General features: G+C 36.3%; 1 protein-coding gene across 2 annotated transcripts in view; it reads right to left on the bottom strand.

Moving 5' to 3' along the window:
- The window catches only part of ICE2 (interactor of little elongation complex ELL subunit 2), a 64,496-nt gene that overhangs the window by 11,301 nt on the left and 36,099 nt on the right, over positions 1-17,096 (bottom strand). For both annotated transcript variants that reach the window (XM_047075028.1, XM_047075029.1), the window contains one exon: positions 16,081-16,210. In XM_047075028.1, the coding sequence (XP_046930984.1) occupies positions 16,081-16,210 (130 nt within the window). The remainder of the gene's footprint in view (positions 1-16,080; positions 16,211-17,096) is intronic.

Here is a 17,096-nt window from a genome sequence, read left to right as displayed (position 1 = left end):
TAGGTTTTTTTTTTTTAATTAAAAAAAATTTTTTTTTAAATTTTTTTTCAGCGTTTTTTATTTATTTTTGGGACAGAGAGAGACAGAGCATGAACGGGGGAGGGGCAGAGAGAGAGGGAGACACAGAGTCGGAAACAGGCTCCAGGCTCCGAGCCATCAGCCCAGAGCCTGACGCGGGGCTCGAACTCACGGACCGCGAGATCGTGACCTGGCTGAAGTCGGACGCTTAACCGACTGCACCACCCAGGCGCCCCCAAAAAATTTTTTTTTAACATTTATTTATTTTTGAGACAGAGAGAGACAGAGCATGAATGGGGGGAGGGCCAGAGACAGAGGGAGACACAGAATCTGAAGCAGGCTCCAGGCCCTGAGCTGTCAGCACAGAGCCTGATGCGGAGCTCGAACTCACGGACCGTGAGATCGTGACCTGAGCGAAGTCGGACGCTCAACCGACTGAGCCACCCAGGCACCCCGACACTTAGGTTTTAAATGTACCAAGGAATGGGAATGCAAGCTGGTGCAGCCACTCTGGAAAACAGTATGGAGGGTCCTCAAAAAACTAAAAATAGATCTACCCTATGACCCAAAAATTGCACTACTAGGTATTTATCCAAGGGATACAGGTGTGTTTCGGAGGGACACATGCACCCCCATGTTTATAGCAGCACTATCAACAATAGCCAGAGTATGGAAAGAGCCCAAATGTCTATGGATGGATGGATGGATAAAGAAGATGTGCAGGGGCGCCTGGGTGGCTCAGTCAGTTAAGCGTCTGACTTCAGCTCAGGTCATGATCTCATAGTTCGTGAGTTTGAGCCCTGCATCGGGCTCTGTGCTGACAGCTTAGAGCCTGAAGCCTGCTTCAAATTCCACGTCTCCCTCTCTCTCTGCTCCTCCCCTGCTCATGCTCTGTCTCTCCTTCAAAAATAAATAAAAACATTTAAAAAAAATTTTTTTTAAAAAGATGTGGTATATATGTACAATGGAGTATTACTCGGCAATCAAAAAGAATGAAATCTTGCCATTTGCAATTACGTGGATGGAAGTGGAGGGTATTTATGCTAAGAGAAATTAGTCAGAGAAAGACAAATATCATACGACTTAACTCATATGAGGACTTTAAGAGACAACACAGATGAACATAAGGGAAGGGAAACAAAAATAATATAAAAACAGGGAGGGGGACAAAACATAAGAGACTCTTAAATATGGAGAACAAACAGAGGGTTACTGGCGGGGGTGTGGGATGGGAGATGGGCTAAATGGGTTAAGTGGCACTAAGGAATATACTCCTGAAATCACTGTTGCAATTTATGTTAATTTGGGTGTAAATTAAAAATAATAAAATTTAATTTAAAATAAATAAATAAATAAAATGTACCAAGGAAGAATGATATAAAAGATAGCCCTGGGGGCACCTGGGTGACTCAGTTGGTAAGCATCCGACTTCGGCTCAGGTCATGAGCTCACGGTTTTTGAGTTCAAGCCCCGCATCGGGCTCTGTGCTGTTAGCTCAGACCCTGGAGCCTGCTTCGGATTCTGTGTCTCCCTCTCTCTCTGCCCCTCCCCGACTTGTGCTCTGTCTCTCTCTGTCTATCAAAAATAAATAAAATGTAAAAAAAAAAAAAAAAAAAAATTTTAAAGATAGCCCTGAGTTAAATGTTACAAAATCAAGTCAATACAAAAACCATGCTATGTACCAGAGTTAAAAACATCAATTAGTATGACAAGAATGTAACACTCATCAATGCTGAAAATATCACTTTTTGTCTTTATTTTTTAACTTGCAATATTTAGTTATCAAAACACATTACCTGGGAAGCTGATGACAATCACTGGGACAACAAAAAGTGCACATGTCATTTTTATATATAGCTCCCTTTCATTTGCTTTGTGCTCATAAAAAGAATTAGAAACATTTTTATCAGATGCTCTACCTTAAAACAATGAATCCATTTGTCCCACGTCCATTTGTTATTTCCTATGCCAAGTTTTAGTTTCACCTCTGCATTTCTAACACTCATTATACAGTGGCATTTCTTTTTTTTTTTTTTAAACAACATTTTTTTTTTTAATTTTTTTTCAACGTTTATTTAATTTTGGGACAGAGAGAGACAGAGCATGAACGGGGGAGGGGCAGAGAGAGAGGGAGACACAGAATCGGAAACAGGCTCCAGGTTCTGAGCCATCAGCCCAGAGCCCGACGCGGGGCTCGAACTCACGGACCGCGAGATCGTGACCTGGCTGAAGTCGGACGCTTAACCGACTGCGCCACCCAGGCGCCCCTATACAGTGGCATTTCTAATAACTGCTTTAATAACTGTAGAAAGGGAGTATTAAATATAATAAAATATATTTAGACATTTACTAAATATGCCTTTGAGGAGATTAATAAGTCATATCTTTTTCAAGAAATCTCAGTAAAAAATATAGTATATGTCAAATATGGTCAAAGGTAACTATATAGAGAAGGCCAGACTAAGTGCTAGGAGCCCTACTTCTTCAAGGAGTTTAAAATTCTCTCAATATTTGAGCATTTTCACGTGTGGGCCTCAAATGACTCCTGTGTACTTGAGATATTTATCTCCTCAGCCCTTGGGGCAGCCGAGGAAGGCTTGGGATGGAAAGTTTCTTGGCCACTGCCCTTCAGCCATGACCAATCTCTTGTACATCAAACTGGGCTATCCAAAGGTGGGAAAAATTAATTTACAGAGTACAAATAAAGCCTTTGTGTAATACAACTAAAGGCTTTCTATACATGCATTAAATCATACATATATTCAAACACACCTATACATGCATACATACATATACACAGCAATCCTTGCTTTGCATGCAGTATGGGATGATAAAAATAACCATACAAACTGAAACCATGCAAGCAATTTTAATGATCAGCTGGAAAAATACAGTTGTTCCATAACCATTAAAACTTTCTGTCAAAACATTATGAATTGGGGAATTGATGAATTCCCCATCAATTGTAAATGTTTATGGAAATGAAAAAGATAGTAAAATTAATATTTATTTATATACTGGAATTTACAACATTACAAACACTGAAGATTATTTTATTTATAGAGAACTTATCAAGAGCAGTTTGAACACTGCTTGTCACCTTATTTTGGTACAACTTACGATAGAAAGCAAGCATCTCTTCTATGCTATGAACCGTCATACTCCTTTCTAAGTTAGGATCAGCTTCCAACATTGTATCCTCTATACTTCTGATGTCAGGAAACATCTCCAAGAGTTCCTTTAATGTAAAATCTTATGCTGGTGTCACTTTTTCATCCTTTATGTCACAACCACTTTCCTCATTTGTGTCCCTAAGTTGGCCTTCACTTCATTCCCGTGGCGACACATCTGCGCTCTCTTGAACAGCAGCGGTGCTGACATTCCACGGTTGGCTATTTCTCCTGCAACCCCACTTCTGTTCAATTCCAACTGCACTTCCAGCAGTATCGCTGTATATTTCTTGGCTGTGCTTTAATCGTGGTCGGCCAACTATCTGTGTGATTATCCACTTTTGTAAAACGTCATGAGTTTATCACTGGGAGGCAAGGAAGGAACACAACGACACACTTTGTTTTCTGTGTGTGAACTCAGGACACAGGTACACAGTGACCACTGACAGACTGGAAAATGTGACATAACCGGTCACTGGTCATGATGTGCGTCTGTGTGGACTGGAGAGTCAGCAGTGAAGTCTGGAGTTTATACGATTAGTTACAGTAAAAATACCAAAGTAACTGAAACTGGTGTATCTTAAAACTGCAAATTCACAGGCCTGTCTTTTGTCATTTATATAGAACTGATATATAAAAAGGATTAGAAGGTAGATACACAAGTGGTAAGATTACTTCAGGAATTTTCTTTAAGGAGCATCTCTTAATGTTTTTATGGGGTTTGAGGATAAAAAAATACTGCAATTGAGGAGAAGAGAACTTGTTCATGGTAAAGAAGCAGACATATATTAAAAAAAAAAAAAAAACAAAACAACAGTACATTTATTCTACCTGAAAAAGAGACTATGAGCTACAGAAGTGGTTCTCAAGGTGCAGTCCCCAGACCAGCAACAGCAGCAGCACCGGAAAACATGCTAGAAATGGTAAGCCTTAGGTCCCCTCCCAGACCTACTGAGCTAGACACTATATAGAGTCAGGGCCAGAAATCTCTACTCTCACAAGCCCTACTTGTGATTCTGATGAACAATCAAATTTGAAAATCACAGAACGCATGTCCTACAAACCAACATGCTCTTCAGTTAAAGAAAGTAACTCCGATCTTATATCACTGTCTTTCTTGTAAGGTAAGTTTTATCTGAATTGCTCAATCATGCAGATAAACTCTATCCTCACTGTTTTCTCCAAAAGATCTAATGCACTGTTCCCCAATTTTGATTTCTGAGGAAAAATCATCTTAAATTTCCTCAAAATCTTGAGATCCCAGGGTTGGATGGGGAAAAAATAACAAAATGCTTAAATTAAATAGAGGAGTGGCTAGCAATGGTCAAAAGGAAAACTCAGGCCACATTTGAGAAAGGACTGTGGTGCATGAGTGCATGAATATATGAGCATTTGGAAAGTTTCTAATCAAGACTTTAAGAATTCAGTTTCTAGAACACAGTAAAATCAGTTGTTTTAATTTACACTGATTAATATTTTCACATACAAAGTACTTCACTTTTGTTACATCTAACACCTACACCTCCCTCCCCCAATTCTTCCGTAGGCCTTTTTAGTGTTATGGCGAAGTTATTAACACTTAAAAACTGAATGAATCCTGGTCCTGCCAACCGAAAAACTCTGTATCTATGAATAAGTTACTTAATTATTCTGAACTTTACTTTTCTCTTTTGCTTATAGCAGTGGTCTACACACATCAAAAACTTAAACAGAGCACTTAAAACAGAGCAAATTATCTTGGAAAAGTTAAAATAATATACAATGTATGAATAACTATGCTTTGTTTTGAGAAATCTTGGTTTAATGCTGTGTGATACAACTATGTGAAGGATGGATTAAAAGTTCAATTCATTTTGGGGTGCCTGGGTGGCTCAGTCAGTTAAGCATCTGACTTCAGCTCAGGTCATGATCTTGCGGTTTGCGAGTTCAAGCCCCACATCGGGCTCTGTGCTGACAGCTGGAGCCTGGAGCCTGCTTCAAATTCTATGTCTTCCTCTCTCTCTCTGCCCCTCCCTTGCTTGCTCGCTCTCTCTCTCAAAAATAAGTAAACATTAAAAAATTAAAAAAAAAAAAGTTCAATTCATTTTACTACAGGTCTGTGAGAGCTAAAAAAAGATCCAATGATACAAAGATCTAAATGCAACAAACGGCTCATTGCTGGGCTTACTGAAGAGTGACAGTGATTGTTTTTAACACCACACACCAATTACACAAAAGTCTTTGTCTGAATTCTACTAATTAAAGTCCATCTTCCCTGTTGTTAACCAGTTTTTCTTACAAACATTACGACAGGGCCTGCACTCCTATCCTTGAGGCTCTCTGGAAGATTTTAAAAGAGGTTTCTTTTTTTTTTTCTAATCTGATTCCAAGTTTTTAAAGTATACAGATATGTAAGTTTTTTGTTTGCTTTTGTTTACAATAAGTGACACTTTGGGGTGCCTGGTGGCTCAGTCGGTTAAGCAACCAACTCTGATTTTGGCTCAGGTAATGATCTCATTGTTCATGGGTTTGAGTCCGTGTTGGACTCCGCACTGACCATGGAACTAGCTTGGGGTTTTCTCTCTTTCTCTGCCTAACCCCTGCTCTCTCTCAAAATAAATAAACATTAAAAGAAGTAACATCTTTCATTTTTGGCAAGAAAATCATACTTAACATACCCAAGGATGCTGTACGGCACAACTCTTGGGGTGGCTGTTTACAAGGAAGGGATTGAATACAATGTCTCTCTAGAGGTGTGCTATGTGGAGATAATGAAGATATCTTCAGTATTATACGTGACAGGACTGTATGACAACATAAAGAGAGAGTACGATTTATCAATCCACATACTTAATAATACAAGTAATGTTTAACTTTTCTTTAGAGAACAAATAAATAAGAGTTACAATATTCTCTTCCTACATCCCAGTGGCTTATCTTATGCACACCTAGTATACAAATTAAATGGTTTGTTTTTTACCATTCCCCTTTTCCTTGACTTTTACTGTTCCTTCAACCAGTAATCAAAGGCAACCTCTTTCATTCTAAGCATAAGTGAGTATCTCCATGTGCCAGATACTGTTTTAGGAGCTTGAGATATGATCAATCAACAAGAAGCCCAAAGACGGGCAATCGATACAATTAAAGTACAAAGTTTACTAGCGGCAACCAGGAAAAGGGATTGGGAATACATTTGTGTGGATAAAGAGTAAATGAAGCCAACTAGAGGAAAGAAACCTAGAGATGTGAGCCTGGTCTTTGTGGTTGCTTTTCTCTGGAAAAAGCAATGAAAGGCTAAGAAATGAACCAGGGCTTTCAATAGTCTTTCAGAATCAGAGGACCAAAACTGTATTTCGGGATCTATCAATGAAGTGAACACCTAAACTCTGAGTTGGGACCTTGTGTAAAAAGGGGTCCCTGGATTTGGTGATTCTTTAAAAGAACTCATAGGATTTAGCATATAGCTGTACTCATGGATAAGACGCATTACAGCAAAAGGATACAAAGCAAAAGAAAAATGACCAAAAGGAAAAGGTGGGTGGAGTGAGGTCCAGAGGAAACCAGTTGAAATCTATGAGTCTCTCCCGAATTTCTGTTTGGGGATGATGAAAAAATTCTGGAAGTGGACAGTGGTGATAGCTGCATAACACAATGAATGTACTTCATACCACTGAATTGTACGCTAAAAATGTATTCTGAATTGGACACTACGATGGTTAAGATGGTAAATTCTAGGTTATTCTAAAATATGTATATTTACCACAATTAAAAAACAAAGAGTCCCTTCCTACTGAAGTCACATAGGATGCACCTTAATTCTTCCAGCAACAAGTTTTTTTTTTTGTATATTGGAAAAGCTCATCAGAGATTTAGCACTCAAGGTTTTTATTGGAGGTTCATAATGTAGGTGCGCACTGCCTAGCACATACCAAAATTCAACTTTCAAAGGAAGGCAAATGTTCAAGATAAGCCATACTGTCTGTACAGTGTGGGTACTATGACCTATCCTTATCAGTTAGAGAAAATCTTCTATCAGTATAGAGAATGGTTTACTATCTAAGTTCCCACATATCAGCTAAGAGCCAGCCTTGCAAGGTCTTACACAGGTCTTTCCAAGACCTTACACAGGTCTTGTACAAGACCTTACACAGGTCTTTCCAATGATTGGTAGTGTCAGTCCTGCTACATCAACTCCTACCTACACAGACCCCGAATAGCAATACCCTAGCAGTAAGTGAGAAACAGACTGGTCTTTCTAGGGTCCAAAGTCAAGCTTTAAATGATCTAACTCCCTATAAGTGAATTAGGGTAGATTGCAAGTAATCTTGTCTAGGGCCATCTGGGTGGCTCAGTCTGTTGAGCATCTGACTCTTTATTTCAGCTCAGGTCATGGGTGGTGGGATCAAGCCTTGCATTGGTCTCCATGGTGAGTGCGGAGCCTGCTTGAGATTCTCTTTCTCTCTCTCTCTCTCTCTCTCTCTCTCTCTTCCCCTCTCTCCAACTTGCATGTTCTCTCTCTCAAATAAAAAAAAACTTTTTCTTTAAGTAGTCTTGTCTAGAGGAAGATACATTTTAGCTTTCTCATTATCTCTACAATTTTTCATATATAACAGCTGGCCCATGATAAAGAACAGCCTGGCATACAATGAAATAACATGGAAAAAAAAAAAAAGAAACGTGAAGATTGTGTCCCCCACAAAAGATATGCTGAATCCCTAATCCACAGTACCTTAGAACATGACCTTCCTTGGAAACAGGATCACAGCAGATATAATTAAAGATTAAGATGAAGTCCTATTAAGATGAGTAGGGTGGGCCTTTAATCCAAGTGACTGGTGTCTGTATAAGAAGAAGACAGAGACACAGGAAGAAGATGCCTTTTGATGAGAGAAACAAGAGATAAGGGTGATGCATCTACAATTCAAAGATGTCAACAACTGCTGGCAAATACCAGATGACAAAAAGCATTCTATCTTCTGAAGGATTCTCTCCTACAGGTTTCGGAGGGAATATGATCCAGTGACACCTTGATTTTGGATTTCTAGCCTCCAGAACAAGAAATATCTGTCGTCTTAAGCCACTTACTTTGTGGTACTTTGTTACAGTAGTCCTAGGAAACTAATACATAAAAGAAAATAGAAAAGATCCACAAGAAATCTAGGAAACAGAGGCACTGGACACAGATTTTAAAATAATTTTACCTAATATGACAAAGGAAAGATTGAGAATTTCTATACAAAACTATAATCTGTAAAAAAAGAAGCAAATGCAGGGGCGCCTAGGTGCCTCAGTCAGTTGAGTGCGTGACTCTTGATTCTGGCTCAGGTCATGATCCTGGGTCATGAGATCAAACCCATGTCAGGCTCCACACTGAGTGTGGAGACTGCTTAAGATTCCCTTTGCCTTCCTCTGCCCCTCTCCCCTGCTCACCCACGAGCTCTGTCCCTCTCTGAAAGAAAGAAAGAAAGAAAGAAAGAAAGAAAGAAAGAAAGAAAAAAAGAAAGAAAGAAAGAAAGAAGGAAAGAGCCAAATAGAAAATCTAAAACTGAAAAATACAATAACTGAAATTAAGGACTCAAGTCATGGGTTAAATAGTGTATCAGGGACAGATGAAGAGGGAATTAATGAAGTAGAAAAAAAATATCAAACGATGCATGAAGAGTCAAAAGGAAAGGTAAATAAAGAAAAATAAATATAGGACATTAGGGTTACAATAAGATAATAACACTGCAACTAAAATCTTGGAGGAGAAAGAGAGACAATGGAAAAGCAATGATGGTTGGGGACATACTGACAGAACTCTCCAAAATTGTTCAAAATCATCAAGTCACATTTTCAAGGAGAAATATGAACCCCAAAAGGAATATTTACAAAGAAAATCTAAACTAAGCACATTGTGGGAAAATTGTTCAAAACCAGGAGGAAGATAAAATTTTGTCTGCCAGAGAAAAGAGACTGGTTACTTTCAAAGGAGCAAAAAATTAACATGGACAGCTGACTTTTCAAGAATAAAGTTGAAATAATTAACAACAACAACAACAACAATAATAAACCTTTTAGATGAATAAAAACTGGGATTCTCTGTCACTAACATATCTGTAATAAAGATAATATAAAGGGTATTCTTCAGACAGGGAAAAATGACACTAGTTTGAATCTTAGAAATATGAGAAGAAAAGCAGTAAATCAGGTAAATAACATGAATAAATGTAAATGAATATCAAAAGTATATACTAATAATAATGTATACAAAAATAAAATACTATTGTCTGAGAAAAGCCTAGAGTACTTTTTAATGGAGATAAGTCAGGGATGCATGTTAAAATTATTAAAGTAGCACTCTCCAATTGAGCTTTTTGTGATGCTTGGAAATATACGCACTGTCCCATATGGTGACCAGATGCAGGTTTCAAGCACTTGAAATATGGCTGGTATAAGTGAGAAACTGAATTTTAAGTTTTACTTAATTTTAATAAATTTATAATAGTCACCTGTGGCTAGGAGCTACTGTATTGGCACACCTCTAGAGTAACCTTTAAAAGAGGAGTAAAAGAGAAAAGAAAAAAACAAGTAGCAAAAGAGTATATATATATCTATGTTAACAAAGAACTATTCTGTTAATAAAGGGGAATAAATGGAATAAAAATATATTCAATTCACAAGAAAGCACTAAGACAAAGGTCTCTAAACCAATGAGTCAAATAGAAGTAATATATAAACTCAAATTTATTACTAATATGTGGTAATTACTATAGGTACTACAGACATTAAAAGAGAAGAGGATATTATGAAGACCTTTATGCCAGTACTTTTCAAAATTTAAACTGAAAACATTTCTTAAAAGCATACACATACCACAAGCTACGAAACTGATGCAAGAAATTAACTATCTGAATGGCTCTAAAACTAATTTAAAAACAGAATTGATAATTAGAAGCTTCTCAAAAAAGAAAACTTTAGGCTGACATGCTTCCTAAGTAAAATTTACCATTTATAGAAGAATTAACACCAACTTTACAGAAATTCTATCAGATAAGAAAAGAAGAGGGAATACATCTGAACTCACTTTATGACATAAACATAACCTTAATATCGACATCTAGGCAAGGTATTACAAACCAATCTCACTCATAAACACAGATGGCAGAATATTAACAAAATTAATATTAATATTAAATTAAACGTGCAAATATATAAAAAGAATAATATATCATGAGCAAGCTGGGTTTATGGCAGGAACACAAGGTTGTATTAACATTTTCTTTTTAAATTTATTTATTTATTCTGAGAGAGAGAGAGAGAGAGAGAGAGTGTGTGTGTGTGTGTGTGTGTGTGTGTGTGTGTGTGTGTGTGAGTGGGGGAGGGGCAGAGAAAGGGAGAGACAGAGGATCCCAAGCAGGCTCCACACTGTTAGCACGGAGCCCAACATGGCGCCTGAACCCATGAACTCATGAGATCATGACCTGAACCTAAAACAAGATGGACACTTAACCAACTGAACCACCCAGGGGCACCAAGGTTGGATTAACATTTTAAATTCATCAACAGGATATGTCACATTAGAGAATAAAAAAGTCACAGCAACACATCAAATGCGAAGAAAATAACTGATAGTTTTTTTTTTTTACCCATTCATGATTAAAATTCTTAAACTAGGAATACTAAGGAACTTCTTTATTATAATAAAAGGTATCTACAAAAACCTATGCAAAATACCAAACACAATGGTGAAATGTTGAAAACCTTCCCTCTTAAGATTAGAAATATGGTTAAAATGCCCATTATTCACCCTCTAATTAAGTGCTAGGTAATGAAGGCAAGGAAAAATAGGTATAAAGGTTGGAAAGAAGAAATAAAATGGTCATTGTTTGCAGAAGACATGATTGGTTACTTAAAACATCTAAATCATTAGAATGAATAAGTGAGTTTAGCTAAGTTGTTAGATAGAAGATCAATATACAAAATCAACATGCAAATAAAGTTTATATTTTAGTAACAAACCATAAGAAAGTAAAATGTCAGAAATACCATTTACAATAGCTTAAAAATACCAAATACCAACAAAATGCACTTAACAGATATACAAGATCTCTACATACAAAATCATAAAATACTAAGAGAAATTAAAGATATAAATAGAGAAATATACAAAGTTCATAGATTAGAAGATATGTTATTGTGAAGCTATCAATTTGCTCCACATTGAGTCAATGCAGTTGCTAACAAAAATCCCAATCTTCTTGCTGTTGTTGGTAGAAACTGACAAGCTGATTCCAAAATTTGTAAATACAAAGGGCCAAGAATAGCCAAGAAACTCCTGAAGAAAACCAACTGACAAGATTCACTTTACAACATAGAACATTTTATAAAGCTAGAGTGATTTAAACAGTGTTAATTGTCTAGCTAGAGTAGGTAGAAAAATTAAGTAATTACTCCAGGTGGAGTACTTAAAACAGGTACTGCCTGAAGGACATACAGGGAGTGAGAATTAGATTCACATATATGGTTTATAATACAAGTAACATTGGAGAGCAGCAGAGAAAGGGTGGTATTTTCAATAAAGAGTGCTAAAAATTGAAAATATGATCTTGATATTCCATGTAAAAATACCACATAAACTGTCTATCTAAATAGAAGGGGTAGAAAAAAAACCCCAAAGATTCTAGAAGATAATATAGGAGAATATCTTCATGATCTTGCTGGGGGATGCAGTTTAAAATGGGACAAAGAGGGGCGCCTGGGTGGCGCAGTCGGTTAAGCGTCCGACTTCAGCCAGGTCACGATCTCGCGGTCCGTGAGTTCGAGCCCCGCGTCAGGCTCTGGGCGGATGGCTCGGAGCCTGGAGCCTGTTTCCGATTCTGTGTCTCCCTCTCTCTCTGCCCCTCCCCCGTTCATGCTCTGTCTCTCTCTGTCCCAAAAATAAATAAAAACGTTGAAAAAAAAAAATGGGACAAAGAAAGCACTAATCATAAAGGAAATAATAAGTTCAAAAGATAGCATTAACAGACTGAAAAGGCAAGTTACAGAGTGGGAGAAAAATATCTGTAACATTTAAAACCAATAAAGAAGGACGAAACAAACAGAAATGTCACAACAGAGAAATGAGCAAGAAGTTTGAATAGACAATTCATAAAACTGAACATCCAAATGCTCAATCACATGAAAGAGTGTCCAACTTCATAAACAACCAAAGAAAGGCAAAGTAAAACAATAATGAAATAATACTATCTACCTACCAGCATGGCTAAAATGAAGTCAACTGAGAAGCCCAAGTATGGGCAAGAATGTGAAAAAAAACTGGAACCCTCACATATTGCTAATATAAGTGTAAGTTGTCTCAATCATTTTGGAAAACTTTCTGAAATTATCTACTGAATTTGAAAGCATACATAACCTAGTAATTCCACTCCTTGGCATATGCCCAATAGCAACATGTATGCATGCACTAGTAGACATTTACAAGTATGTTCAGAGTTCCATTAAAATGGAAACCACCCAGACAGGTTCCTAAAGTTAAATGGATAAACTGTAGTATATTCTTATAAAGGAATATGTCAAAATAACAAAAGTAAACTACTGTTACATACAGTAACAATATGGATAAATTTCACACAATATGGATAAATTTCAAAAATTATGTTAATTGAAAGAAGGCATAAGCAAAAAACTCCTATTTTATGGCTCCATATGTATGGAGTGGGAAAACAATACTATCACATTGGAATTATGACTACAAATGGAGAAGAGGAAGAAGGCAATGATTGGGAAGGATCACTTGGGGATCTTCTGGGTCACTGGTAGTTTTCAGCTTCTTGATCTGGGTACTAGTTGCAGAGGTACTGGCTTTATTATAATTCCTTGATTTGTACATTTATACTCTTTCCATTTTCTGAAAGTGTATTATACTTAAAAAGTTAAAAATGGAAGACAAAAACACATCAAGTCAATGGTGTACTTTACAACTATTCTATTTTCTTAGAATGGAAAGAGTACTATGTAGATATTTAAAAATTGTGTGTAAGTATAGAGAAGTTATTGCTCTTTGTTTTAGGCTGCTTTTAATTTTTGGATAAGAAATCCTTTAACTCTTGTATCATAAAGATGATCTTCCATATTTTCACCTAATTCTAGCTTACTAGCTTTTTCCTCAGCACAAATATACAAAATCTTCCTTCACTATCTTGCAGTTATCTATTTTCATCACGAAGTCTACTTTTGGGGCAATATATTAGGTAATAATTATAATAAAAAAGGTTTGTATATACAGTCCCTGAAGTAAGTTGAACAAAATATTATGTTCATTATGTATAAGTGAAAAGGCTCAGGCAAACAATTATAAATACATAGTAATCATACACACATATCTTCTCACTCCCACATTTAGCATGATTTCCACTACTCTATTTATAATGGAAAAAGCACAGGCTGTGGAATCAGAAGAGATACGGATATAAATTCTGGATTTCCCAGCAACTGTGTACTCTTGAGCAATAAACACAGAGAACCTTAGTTTCTTCCTCTGTAAAACAAAGATAAACATCATCTATTTCACAGAATAGTGAGGATTAGCAATAATGGATATATAGTCGTCGACCCACATTACATACTTCATAAATGAGAGCTCTATTATATTCTTTTGTTCTATTATTTTACACACACACATACACACACACACACACACACACACACGCACACATGTATTTAATAGTTTCTAAGGATGATTTTAGAGCATTTCAAGTGCATCTGATAATATACAACTTGGTTTGTGAGTGGTAGATACATAATAAACCAAAGAAGAAAAAAAAACAATATTCTATAAGCTGTACTTTGGGAGGCTGGGAGGAGTGTAGTGAGGAAAACTAACTTATTAACAGGGAGGATCAAAGAACAGAATATTTGAAAAGAAACACATTACAGCTTTTAAGGGTATACTGTAACTCATATCTAGCAACTCATTTCCAATTTAGTCTGTTACTTGGATGTCAAAGGGCAATAATAAACACTTCAGAAGTGGGATGTCTTAAGTATTTTATACACAGCTCCTTTACCTTTTGACTATCTGTAGACAGACACTCTTCTTAAAACCAAAACCACTAAGTCTACATTATATTAGGTGTAACTATAAAGAGATTAAGTAATGAGTCACACAAACCACTTTCACAACTGATATATAACTTATTTTAATTATATTCAGTCATTCTAGATTCAACAATAACAAAAATGACTGTTGCTTTCTGTATTTCCAGAGAGTAATTATAAAAAAAACTTACTTAGGAGCCCTTTCTCCTACACTCCCTTCCTGATGTAACATTTTTCTGAAAATTAAAAGAGTAATACAGCAACATGAAACAACAATAAAAAACAACCCTCTAACCCATAGATGCTTTTAAAACAACATTTTAAAACATATTCACGCCCACATAAAAATTCAAACCTATCCCCAAACCCAAAGAAAACACAACCATGCAACATAGGTTTCTCATCAAACAAATGTCAGAGAAACCAAATACACCATCCCATTAAATTAAAATGAATGGCTTATAAGTGGGTAAGATTTACGGAGGATAAAGAGCACACAGGACAATAATTACTTGGACTTCAAAGAATACTTTAGATGAAGTAAGCCATATAGATGATGGCAGTTTTATCTGTTAGAGTACATCAGAAATCGAACAAAAAAACCCCACCACTTCGTATTGTTTTCGTCATGAGTCTCTATTCTTTCTGTGCTTTAAACAGGATTTAAGTGCTCAGTTTTTGTTTCATCCTTTCCTAAAATGGATGTGGCTAGTAACTGCTTTCAAGTAGCTTACATGAAGACTGTTGGTATGTTTCATGGCAAGAGGTCTTTTGGAGGAACACTGCAATTGTGGTCAGTGGCTGAAAACTAAAAGAACTTCGGGCACTGAGTATGAAACAGGAGGAGGGGGCTAGTGCACTACCAGGTAGGACATTTAGCCACTTGTGTTTTTGAGTTAAGCAGAGAGAGCAAATCAGTTATCTTATTAATACTCTTACACAGTAAAGACAAAATATTGATTAACCAAAATATGGAAAAAATTTTCAGATGAGTCGCCTTTTTCTGATTAAGCAAGAAAAACACACTCGTAACAGTTATTTCACACCAGGAATTACGCTAAGCACTATGAGAATACAAAGTTTCATCAGACACTGACCTTAAACTACTTACTGTCTACTGGGAAGATAGGATAAGTATCAAAAGGAACAACACAATACAAAGTAACAAGTCATAAAAGTGGTGAAAAAAAGACTACCTTGAAACATCAAAAGAAGGAAATGACTTCACAGAAGGGCAGCTTGAGATATTTGGGATGGACTGAGACATATGGTATGAATTAAAACATGGGATGAGACATTCCACTTGGAGGGAGCAATATCAATAATGACTGGTAAGTAATCCTTCATGTGAAGTATGTTAACTGTACGTGAACCCAGATAACACAAATCAAATCCCTAACCACCCCCTCAAATAGCAAAACAGAAACAAAGTAAAAAAATGTTATTTGAAAAAATTCAAATGTCATTATAATTTTAAGAAAATTTCAAAATATGTTCACAGTAACAGTTTAAAAGAAGCTTATTAGAAAACACCTCTACAGTTTTAGTTTATTATACTGTAAAATAAACTAAGTATTTTAAAAATAAAAGGACTATGTTGACATTCAAGTACAACTGAACAATGAGTAAGAGGGAAATGAAAACATTTGATCTCACTAGTCACACCCCACCATTTAAGTTTGCAGGAGGAATGCTGTTTTAATAGAAAAAAATGTTAACACAATAAGAAAACTGAAAACAAAGAGTACAGAATGGAAGTATTTATAATTGATTAACAAAAGTATGTTTTTACAAAGGAATTAAAAAGGAGAATAAAGCCTCCTGTGTAACTTACCAACATAAAACGAGCAGTTGGAATGCAACAAACTTTCAGTCCATAAGCGACACAGTTCACTTTCAGTTAGAGCTTCAACTCCATAACAAGCTTGATATTCCACTTTGGGTAGTACATAAACCGGAAATTGCTGAAATGCAAGGTTATGCTTTTTCAAAGCTCCATTAATTTACTTTTCATAGCAAATACATTTGCCTATATAGTTCTGCCACTTTCAAAATACTTTCACCTAATCTTATTTCATCCGTTCAGACACAGTAGAATTCGAGGTGGACAGATAAGATATCCTGAACCAACAGCTACCTGCCTCCCATCTCCACCCCAAATCCACATACCTCCCTACATATGCACACATTTTATCAGGCTGTGTAAGTGACATTAGAAACCTGGTAACAGAGCCTATAACACATATTTGCCCAAAGGTTCAAAGATGGATGCTAGGAACCAAAGACTTATACTATTAATTCTCAGAGGATAAAAAAGGAAAAAAAATTTTGGCCCTTTAAAGCATTAAACACATGGTCTCAGGCTCAAATGCTCTGACTAGCTTGTTTTCATTCTATGAATGTATAGGCATTAATACCTACATTAACACCTGTCAGTGTCCTTATCTTCATTAATACAAAGGCTTTGTTCCGAACATTAAATACCTGGTAGATTATCCATTTAGAGTTTATTGGTCAGGACACTAAATAGATTAAGTAAAATAACTGTGGCCATTACTGGTCTAAACGAGTATATGCAAAGATATACATGCTTCTGAAATAGTATGTTAGTCATGTTCACTATACTCATGTTATCTCATTTCTGTCAAAGAATATTCTACGTTTAATAGTCTCTTCATTTGCAGCTGCAGAAGGAGAAATACATGATTCAAGAAATTTATTCAAAGTGATATGGCTAGTTAGTACTTTTGAAATTATACTAAGCTGTCACTATTCATATACTTGAAAATATTTCATAAATGTTTCAGAATTCCTGATTTTCGCAAAGTGGCAAATTTAGTGTGCTTGGAA

This window comes from Lynx rufus, unplaced genomic scaffold (assembly GCF_022079265.1).
Source record: "Lynx rufus isolate CCGP_SWC_20201006 ecotype Redwood Valley unplaced genomic scaffold, mLynRuf1.p SCAF_13, whole genome shotgun sequence".
In the NCBI taxonomy this organism is placed as follows: Eukaryota; Metazoa; Chordata; class Mammalia; order Carnivora; family Felidae; genus Lynx; species Lynx rufus.
Note: the sequence above shows the minus strand (reverse complement) of the source record. Positions and strands in the feature narration are given on the sequence as shown.